Source organism: Arachis hypogaea, chromosome 9, assembly GCF_003086295.3.
Source record: "Arachis hypogaea cultivar Tifrunner chromosome 9, arahy.Tifrunner.gnm2.J5K5, whole genome shotgun sequence".
Classification (NCBI taxonomy): Eukaryota; Viridiplantae; Streptophyta; class Magnoliopsida; order Fabales; family Fabaceae; genus Arachis; species Arachis hypogaea.
Genome location: NC_092044.1, coordinates 92,630,895 through 92,641,764, shown reverse-complemented (window position 1 = coordinate 92,641,764; position 10,870 = coordinate 92,630,895). Strand labels below are relative to the sequence as shown.

The window sequence follows — 10,870 nt, the reverse complement described above, 5'->3', positions numbered from 1 at the left end:
GCTAATAGGTGTAAACGTGTTTATATAAAGAGTTGAATACAGCGGCTTCGCTTGTCGAAGACGTTCAACTCCACTTATGGAGAGTGTAAGGCTCCACTCTTTGGAAAAGTGAATAACTTCCAGAATATCAAACTGAAGGATGAACTTTTTTCTTTGTCTTTGAAAAAAAGAAAGAAAAATTAGGGGCCCAATAGCCGAATACAATTTTGTCATAGTTTATTTTCGAAGTCATGGATAAAAACTTCTGTTGAATGTGGCCCAGGCCTGAACGAATCCCAGGGTTATTTCAAAGACAAAGCCCATCACTGCAATGAAACGCCCCTTTATAAAACTAACTACAAAGCGCAAAATAAAACCCTAGCTTTCTCTGTTCTCACTCGCCTCCTCGCTCCGCCTCTCTGCAACACAAAAATGGTGAATCTCTCTCTCTCTCTCTCTCTCTCTCTCTCTCTCTCTCTCTCTCTCTCTCTCTGTGTATGATTGCAATCCTAACTAACACAAACACTGTTTCCTATTGTCGCAGCCGTTCAAGAGGTTCATCGAGATCGGGAGGGTGGCCCTCATCAACTACGGCAAAGAACACGGCAGGCTCGTCGTCATCGTCGACGTTATCGACCAGAACAGAGTAAGCTAAAGTTCTAACCTTTTTCCCAATTCAACAAACCCCATTTCGCCCGTTTCCCCAAAACGCATCTGGGTAACGTCGTTTTGATGGCGCACGCAGGCTCTGGTTGATGCACCTGACATGGTTAGGTCACAAGTGAACTTCAAGAGACTGTCATTGACGGACCTCAAGGTTGACATAAAGAGGGTGCCGAAGAAGAAGGAGCTGATTAAAGCCATGGAGGATGCTGATGTCAAGAACAAGTGGGAGAAGAGTTCCTGGGGAAGAAAGCTCATTGTTAGGAAGACTAGGGCTAACCTTAATGATTTTGATAGGTTCAAGCTCATGTTGGTCAAAATCAAGGTTTGAAATTTCATGATTCTATTTTTTTTTTTAAATTTAAATGATTTTAATTTTTTTTTCACATGCCATGTTTTGGTGTTTTGTTAACTAGTTTGAAGTTTGTTAAGGAATGAAACTTAGATTTAAGTTGTTATATTTATTCTAGTAATATAGTTCATTAGTTTCCTAAGTCCATTAGAAGCTGAGGATACTTTGTTTAGATTAGTGTCCACATAATTAAGTGTATATATCTATAAAAAATGTGAAGAATTGTGGGAGAATTGTTATGATATGAACTCCTAAAAAATTTTCCTAGCTGATGTCCTAATTGCTGAACAAATGCTTGAAAATATTTAGTGCATTCCATATCTTGAAACATAAACAGGACTCTGTTTTGATTAGAGGTTAGGAAGGTATTTAAGAGAATGGTTTAGGAAGATAAATCATTTTTCTATTCTATCATCTTAATTAATGTGCATGTTGGCTAGTGTTCCTTATTGTTGTGATTGTTGTCCATGCTAACATTGAATTCTTTTGGGGGTAATTTTGCAGAAGGCTGCTGTTGTTAGGCAAGAGCTTGCAAAGTTGAAGAAGACCTCAGCTTAGGCGTTGTTTTTTATAGAAAAATGTTCAAATTTTGTTATGGATTACTTTCATTTACAACTACTACACCTTTGATTGTTGTGAGCTTTTTATTTTTTGTTATAAGGTATCATTAGTTAGACACTTCGAGTTTTTACTATTCAGATTCTTAATCTTAGGGAATTCATCATGTGAGGTGCTTTCTATTGTTGCTTCAATATATCAGTGTTGATCTTTTCCAACCTTTTTTATGTCAGATGTTAGTCGCTGGTTTAAAATTGTCTATTTTAAAATTAAAATGTGATAAACATGGAACTGATTTATATGGTTTGGTATGGTTTTTCTTTGAAAAGCAAGGTTTTGTTATAATGTTTTTTTCTATAAAAAATGACATGTTTTGTGTGTGTTTCTCGCAATCTAACTATCCCACCTGTCAGTACCACCACCATCATCTTTCATATTAGCGAATATTTCTTGGCCTCTACTGTTCCCGTTGAACCTTCCAATGGCCACCACATCTACACTGTTAAGTTGTCATTCCTCTTGTTCTTCCCATTCTGTTCATCAAATTTTCCATCGACATTTTGTGGTGCTGAGGGTGTTGCTTCTTTCCACCATTTCTAGTGTCACTTCTTTCCACCTTCCAAAAGTTATACTCTCAACTCTGCTTTTTTAGAGTTGTTTCGACTTGTTGATCACCATAAATAGAGTATCCTGTCAAGTTCCGTCTTCTATCATTTCCATGGCTTCAATAATATTTTCTCCTTAAAATTTTGGTGAATTTTATGGTATTTATAATTTGGTATTTAATTTTTGTCTAATTTATTTTTTATGATAAATTTTTAAATATTTAATAATTATTTATTTTATATTTTAAAAATTAAATATTAATTTTTAATTTTTTTGATAAGTTAGATGAATATTTTTAGACAACATAATAATTATTTAAAATTTATTTTCCAATTGTTTGTTATTACTAACAACGTTTTTTCTTCTTCTTTCTATTGGAATTTCGTCTCCTTCTTTTTCATCCTTCTCCTCCATCATAATTATCATCGTTACCGTTATTGTCTTCGTCAAATATATATCGTCGTTATCATATAATAGACAATTTTCAGTTCATTTGGTATTATACAATGATTTCATTTTGAGCTAATTTTTGGTTCATTTGAGACGCATGTGTTTCGGAATTCGAATTTATATAATGGATCATTTTCGGTTTATTTGGTATTATACAATGGTTCATTTTGATAATATTTTCGGTTCATTCGATCGCCAAGATGGAGGAGGAAGAAGAAAAGGGATGAGATCAAAGAAATTTAAATTAAAAAAAAAAAGTAGAAGGAGGATAAGGAGATGGGTGTGGTGGTATGGTGGTGGTAGCTAGGGGTGGCAAGCGGGAAAACCCGCCCCGCCTAACTACGGTTTGGTGGCTATCCCGCCAAAGCTCTGTTTTTTTTTTTACTATTAGTTACTAAATAATACCTATAATTTCACAACCATATTAATAAATTTATAATTTCTAAAAGTATAAAAAATTATATTTTTTATATTCACAAACATTAAAGTCTTTATAATTATAAATATCTAATATAATTATAAACCAAGTTTTCATCCAAAAAATAATTATAAATATTGTCTCTAAAACAAAATAAACAAAATCCAAAATATAATTATAAATATTGTCTCCAAAGTAACATAAATATAATCCAAAATACTCAATTTTCATCTTTATACTTTTATAAGTTGGGTTTTGATAAAAAATTGCAAAAATATCTCCTTGCCAAAAGTCCTGCCAAAAACCGCTAAAGCTCGTGGTTTAAGCGGTGCGAGTTAGGCAAGTTTTTGCTCTTTGGCAGTGCCAATTTTTCAGTCCAGTCAGCCTTATTTGGCGGGTTACGCGAATCGAGCCGTCGAGTTTAGGCCCATTTGCCACCTCTAGTGGTAACAATGATAATAATAAAAAAAATGAAAAAAAGGAGAATGAGAAGAAGCAGGACGAGGAGGAGAAAGACGAAGAAGAATATAAAGTCTCGCAACGTAAACTAAATGACTTAGGTGAACTTAGATATAAAATTACTTGAATGTGTCGCAGGGCTCTCATAATTAATTAGAACTTGTTGAATGAATTGACTAATGGTCTAACCAAACACATTTAGACCCACATGATTTCCACCCTGAAAGAGTGAAAGTTAATGAAATGGTCTTAAGCTTCTATTATCAACGGATCATCTTCATCGGGAGTATCTTCCATTATAAAATTAGAATTAAAACTTTAGAAGTTATTTATATCCTGACCCAATATACAAAAGTCAGGTCTAAGAAATCCGAAAGGTCCACTAACAAAGTGGCCTTTCACGATAGGCCCAACCACTTAATGAGGTTTTAAGAGATCGGACAAAGATATAAAACTCCAGTTTTACTTGACTAAACAAGTAACTGCCTCCTTAAATCTCTCCCGATATCTCTACCTCATCTAGAAAGTAGATCCCAACAAACTCCAAAAATGAAGGGATCGCTCATTTATCAGAAAAGATAGATTTACTTCAAGAAAAGTGGTTATTAACTCTACTATAAGTACACTGGTACACCCAGGTATAACTCACGTTCTACACTACTAAAAATTTACTTGAAATCTTTACTAACTTAAGTATCGAAGTCTCTTGTAGGTACCACCCCCCACCTCCTCACGAGGAACTTGGATAGGCGGCACCTCGACATCAAAGAGATCAGACACTGCCACTCAAAAGGACCCAGACCTCACGTTCAACCCCAAATTAATGTTTCAGGTAACCTTCGAGACAGAAGTGATTTCCAAAAGAGTTGCAAGTTAGATTTGATTTACTACGATTTGAAAATTTGACATTTTTATCCATCTCTCTTTGTCGAAGGAAGCTCATTTGTTGATGTTTTTATTTTTATTTTTATTTTGTTTTCACTATATTTGTTAGTCTGACAAATTAAAAACTAAACCACGCAAATTTAAACTTCATTTGAAAATTTGGTACTAACCAATAAATTAACGTATGCATCGGGTTGAACCTAACACTTGCTTTCTCTTTCCTGTCTTCACACTATCATCTTTTGCATGAGGGAGAACGGAAAATGCTGACACTTGTGAAACCAAGTTGTTAAACAAATTATATAAAAAATTTGTTGACAATGAATAAATATAAGATAGTTATTGAAACAATTTTGTAAATATTTTAGACAGCTTTGTTGGATGGAAGAAGTAAAAATAAAAATTCATCAAATACTTCTCTAGCAAACTATCCCTCTTTCTCCTTTGTCCATCGACGCTTGGTAGTCTTTGTTGTTGGCCAACACTAATCGACTGTTGTCAGCCCGATCAACCCCCCACACCCTTCAACAGTTGCCAACAGTCGCGGCCACCACTGACTGACACCAGGTAGCCCCAGCCAACATTTTGTGGCTTCGACTGACTGATTGCCAGCCCACATCCAATAGCCCCATCTCGACTGACCGTTGACCGACATCAACTAACTATGGTTATTGTTACGACAAAAGATTATATGGTAAAGAAAAATATAAAATCAAATAACTATATTAAAGTTAGCTGACCTGAAGAATAGACGTTAAAGTTATTAATTAAAAAATTTATTATAAAAGAATTATATAAAATTTAATTTTTAATGTAATTATTTTATATTTATTAAACAAAATATTTATAATTTTTTATTAACAATAATTTTAATTTATACTCTTAAAAGATATGTTAACTAAATGCTAAATTTTAACTAAAATCAATTCCTATTTCAACATAATTGATTCTAAAGACAATAATTCATTTGCCTTTTTCGTTCTAGACACACTTTAACTTCAATGATAGTATTACTATGATTTTTGTGGTAGAGTTTATTGGTTACTTTTATTTTCAAGAAGCTATTTTTTAAATTATAAAATTATATTAAAGTATTTTAAATATATTAAGAAATCTTACCTGTTAAAAAGTCTTTCATCAGGATACTATTCTTTTTTTTTTTTAAAAAAAAAGAGCCAAATTGAATTAGAAACTTATACATTATAAATTATACCTATAAAATTTCAGGTCAATCTAAAATCTTTTGATATACTTTTTTATAAATAAAAATTAACTGTCCATAAAAATGAATATAAAGTTGTTAGATTATAGCATTATTAATATTCAAATTTTATAACATTTGGTACAAATAATTTTTATGATATGTATTTGCAGTTTTTTGTCTTTTTTATAAAAAGATATAAAAAATGTAATTTTACCTAAAATAACACTAATAAATAATAATTTGATCTTTAACTTAATTTATTTTAATGTACTTTGACTTGTCTCAATAAGATACTTTAGTGGCCACTATAATTTTTTTAGCAAGACCCAAAATCAGTTTTTAAGAAAATTTTAGTTGAAAATTTTAGTCCTTAATAAATTTTAATCATCAAATCAATTTTTAAAATTTTTATTTTGTTAGACAAATCAATTGTTACATTTAAATTGTTTGTCTATATGAAAGAAGGAAAATTATAATGTACAGATCCCCAATCTTTAGAGATTTACAAATTTTGGATGGGAAGAAGGCAATGATAACACGTGTCTACGAGTCATGCGAGTGGTTGCAGCGTGAAATTATGTGGAGAATGATTTGTGTCCATCACAGATAGGGGTGTCAAAAATTTCCAGGAGGCGGGGATCCCCGTGGGGACCGCCCCGAATGGGGCCCCGATGGCGGGGAATTTTCCCTACGAGGACGGGGATGGGGGACAAAATTCCCCCGAAGCAGGTGCGGGGACCCGAGCGGGGATCCCCGTCCCCGTCCCCATATTCCCCACATTCCCCGAATATATTAAATTACTTAAATACCATTAGTAATTTATTTTTTACTTTGGTTTTTTAGTCATTTCACCTTCCATATATATATATATATATATATATCGAAAATTTGGAAACCCTAGCCCCTCTTTTCTCACACTAGTGCCGCTACCAGCTAGTCAGCTACCCAGTCACCCTCACCCTCCTCGCGAAGACGCGAACCCCCCCTTCTGCGTTCTCTCCGTCCTCTTTGCACCCAGCCAGCCACCTCCGAACACCTCCCTCGCGGCCTCACCACTGTCTGTTTCAGCCGGCCCACTCACCGCGTCATCACCGCACCTCGCCGTTCCCTTCTTTCTTCGCCAACGTTGCTGCTCCGTTGAGTCTGTTCAACTCCTACGCCGCCGCCGTCTTGCATTGTTACATCGCATCTCTACTCTTCTTTTCACCTGCGTCTGTCACCTCTTCGGCCATTTCTCCCTTATCCCTGGTAAGATTCACTGTTCTCTCCTTTTCTGCTTGGATTTTGGCATTTTACTTCATTAATTTGAGTGCATGCTAATTAATAATTAGTTTCTGATAATGTAATTTTTCATACTTTAAAATTCTTTTTTTTCATGAATTTGATTTTGATTTTGATTTTTTGATGTTGGTGGTTGCTGTTTTTGTTAATGAATGCGGTTCTCAACTTCTGATTTTGTTGGCTGTTCTGTTTATGCCATGCTGGGAGAAAATATCATCGTATAAAATCATATGATAGCATAATAATTTTTACTACAAAACATTAAATGTTTGCTGGTAATTGTTGGTAACAAGGAAAATTTACTCATCCAGTCACTTAGGTTAAACATATGATCATGATATCAAATTTTAATTTTGAATCCATATATCTTATATTTACAAGTTAAAGTCTTGGCCACAGTTTTAATTTTGGTTCTGCTGTGACTACTGCAATGCTGATACGGTGGGTGCTGCAACAGTGTTGTGGCTGCCAGAAGACAGTACTTGGCTATGAAAAAGCAGGTTTTATGGGTTTAATATAAAAGAGAAAGAAATTATGTGCAAAATTTTTATCATTAGTGGCTCTTATGTTACAGTAGGGTGTTCTTATTTATGAAAAAGCCTCATTATACTAGTGTTTGTTGATATGCTTAATATTATGTTGGAGAAATTACATAAATTGGTAACGGTCCTCTGGCCAAACTTGGCTGTCAATTTTGATTCTTCTTAATGTCCACAGAATGATGGTTTCCTGTTTGGGAAAGCCCAGACTTTGACTTGAGCAAAAGCTGCCTTCATATATTGAGTAGTATGTATGTGGTTTTAGATGTCTGTTTCTTGTTCATTCTTTACCTACTTAAGTTGGTCATTTGATGTTGCTGTTCTTGGAGAAAATTAGGGGTTGGGGGAGTTTAAGTTGTTTAATTTAATTATTATATTCCAAATTCAATTTTTAGAATAACAAAATTATGCTTGGTTGACATTCTGCAATTTGTGTATTTGGTATCTCATGCATATTCTCAAAGCCATCAGCATCACAAGTATGTACTGTGAGGATGCTTAATAGTTATAGTTTAAAACATATTAATTTAATTAAATTTATATATGTATATGCTGTGAGCATACCATATATGGAGTTCTATATATGTTTTTCTACTTACTTTTAAGTTTTAGCTTTCAAGTTTCAACTCATAAACAATGTTTGTACTGTATTGTTAGTAAATTAACTTTTTCAGCAATTCAAATAGAGAAGAATGAAATAATGGTTCCATGAAATCCTCCTTTGTAGTGTTGGCGTCAATTTACATGGCAGTCCCGTTGCAAATTTGTGTGATTCAAGATCATCCACTTTCACTCCTTTTTATTTATAGTTGTTTAGAATTATACAGTTGTTTAGAATTATACAGGCCCTGTTTTGCTTTTATATAGTTGTTTAGAATTATACAGGCCCTGTTTTGCTTTTTATTTTTGTTTTCTGAATTTTTTCTTTGTATATGAAGTTGAGTTAGAATCTAATTTAGTGTTTCTGTGTTAAATTTTGCTGTTTATATCCAAGATGGATAGTTTTAGCTCAACTCCTATTGAAAATAATAATGAGATAGAACCAACTCAAGATGATGAGGGTCAAGCAATTGAAGCACATATTCAAGGAACACAAGAGGAAGGACAAGAAGAAACACTTACCCCAACCAAAAAGCCTTTTCCGGTATGAATTTACCAGCCCAACCTCTCTTGATAGGAGCCAAAAGCACCATGTCGAGATTTTCTTTCACCCAAAAATGGCAGCAGTAGTCATCAAAAGATTAAAAGAAAAAGAGAGGAAAAGATCCAGCAAATCTGACAAGCCACCACTGACTCAGATTTTTTTGTAATCGATGTAGCTTCGTCGTCTGTCTCAGGATCGGTAGTGTTCCCCCCATCCCTTAGTCTTAGCTTAAAGGATGTTGATGTTTCTTTTATTTAAGATACAATATGTAAGTAAGTTACCAAAACTTTTTTTGTTGTAGCAATACAAAACACCCATGGAAGAGTCAATAGAAATAGAATTGGAATCCCTAGAGAAGAGAGTTCCCGAAAGGAGAGGGGGAATTTACCTGTTCTGGAATTCACCACTACAAAAATCACATCCGATTTTAGCTTAAGAGGGAGGACAAGAAGTTAGCCAAGAAGTGCAAAACAGTCCTAACAAAAAAGGATTAACATCTGAGGCTTGGAAACATTTTAGGAGGGAGAAAATAGATGGAAAGTGGAAGGAAATATGTAAATATTGCGAAAGAAAGATTGGAGGTGACACGAAGCAAGGAACTAAGCACTTGCATGATCACATTAGAATTTGCCCGATTCGTACTGTTAGGGGACCAAAATAGTCAATATTAAAAACAGTGCAACAATCATCAGGTTCTACAGGAACGGGAAGGCCAACGGATTCACTTTTGGTTGGAAACTTCACATTTAGTCAAGAGGCAGCACGACGAGCACTCACAAAATGGGTTATTAGGGATGAACACCCTATGTCATTTGTTGAACAAGTGGGTTTTCATGAGTTTATGGCTGAGACTCAACCTTTGATCAAATTTTATACAAGAAATACATTGAGAAATGATGTTGAGAAGATGTATGAAGCTGAAAAGGCAAAGCTTCTAAAATTGTTGGGAAAAAATTCAAGCCGCATTGCTATAACTACTGACATGTGGAGTGCTGATTGTCAAAACAAAGGCTATATGGCGATTACGGCTCACTTTATTGATGATGATTGGAACTTGCAATGTCGACTTATAAGGTATTATTTATGCTTTTAGCATCTTTTAAATATTTGATTTTTTAATGTCATGATTGTTTATTATATTTACATTATTCTAGGTTTGCATATGTGCCTGCACCTCATACTGCTGAAGTTCTTAGTGATGCTTTGGTGAATTCCTTGTATGATTGGAACATAAATAGAAAATTATCAACTTTAACGGTTGATAATTGTAGTAAAAATGATGCCATGATTCATCTTTTGCTTGATAAGATTTCACCATCTAACTTTGTTAAGAGAGGGGAATTTTTTCACATGCGTTGTTGTGCTCACATTGTTAATCTGATTGTGAAAGATGGCATGAATGCAATCTATGGTTCTATTGAAAAAATCAGAGATAGTGTTTCTTTTTGGGTTGCAACACAGAAGAGGGAAGAAAAAATTGTAGAAACTTGTAGGCAATTGAATATTAATTATAGGAGAAAGCTTGCACTTGATTGTAGAATTAGATGGAATTCAACTTATCTAATGCTTGCCTCTGCTTTGCCATATAGAGAAGTTTTTGAGCGTTTAAGACACCGTGAATCTCTGTATAAAGTTGTACCATCTGATGATGAGTGGGAAATGGCAAATGAACTTGTTGATAAATTAGAAGTCTTTTATAGTATGACTGAATTATTCTCTGGCACTTTATATCCAACGACAAATTTGTACTTTCCCAAGGTGTGTGAAATGAGATTGACATTGAATGAGTGGTTGTGTAGTTCAAATGAGATAGTTCATAGAATGGCAACAAATATGATTAGTAAGTTTGAAAAGTATTGGGATCAAATTAATGAAGTCATGGCTGTGGGAGCTATCTTAGACCCTAGGTATAAGATGAAGTTATTGAAATTTTTTTCCTAAAATATATGGATCTCAAAGTGAGAATCATCTGAGCAAGGTGAAGAAAATGATGGAAGAATTAGTATGTGAATATCAACTTAAGGCTAGGGTTAAAAGAAGAGCAACAAATGATCATAATTCAGCTTCTACTTTGGATGTTGGACATGATGAAGGATCTTCAAAGAGAAAATTTAAATCTATCTACTTGCAATTTGTGGAAGATACATCTGAAGACTGCGCCGCGAAAACTGAATTGGATTTCTATTTGGAAGAGAGTGTTATGGTAGATAAAACAAATTTGGAAAAATTTGACATTTTGGGCTACTGGAAAAATATTGGAGTGAAATATCCAACTTTACAAAAGATTGCAAGAGATTTTCTAGCCATTCCTATTTCTACTGTTGCCTCAGAG

The 10,870-nt window shown here is 34.1% G+C and overlaps 1 protein-coding gene across 1 annotated transcript; it reads left to right on the top strand.

The window, feature by feature from the left end:
- The first annotated feature begins 56 nt into the window (after positions 1-56).
- Positions 57-1,770, top strand: LOC112711232 (large ribosomal subunit protein eL14). Its single transcript, XM_025763841.3, has 4 exons — positions 57-414; positions 524-625; positions 725-967; positions 1,499-1,770. Exons 1-4 carry the CDS (start codon positions 412-414, stop codon positions 1,550-1,552), a joined length of 402 nt encoding a protein of 133 aa, XP_025619626.1. The 5' UTR covers positions 57-411; the 3' UTR covers positions 1,553-1,770.
- The last annotated feature ends 9,100 nt before the right edge of the window (positions 1,771-10,870 follow it).

Excerpts from the sequence above, each read along its gene's own strand:
- LOC112711232 (XM_025763841.3), top strand. Across the intron at positions 626-724 it reads ACGTTATCGACCAGAACAGA|GCTCTGGTTGATGCACCTGA; the intron begins GTAAGCTAAAGT and ends TGGCGCACGCAG. Across the intron at positions 968-1,498 it reads TCATGTTGGTCAAAATCAAG|AAGGCTGCTGTTGTTAGGCA; the intron begins GTTTGAAATTTC and ends GTAATTTTGCAG.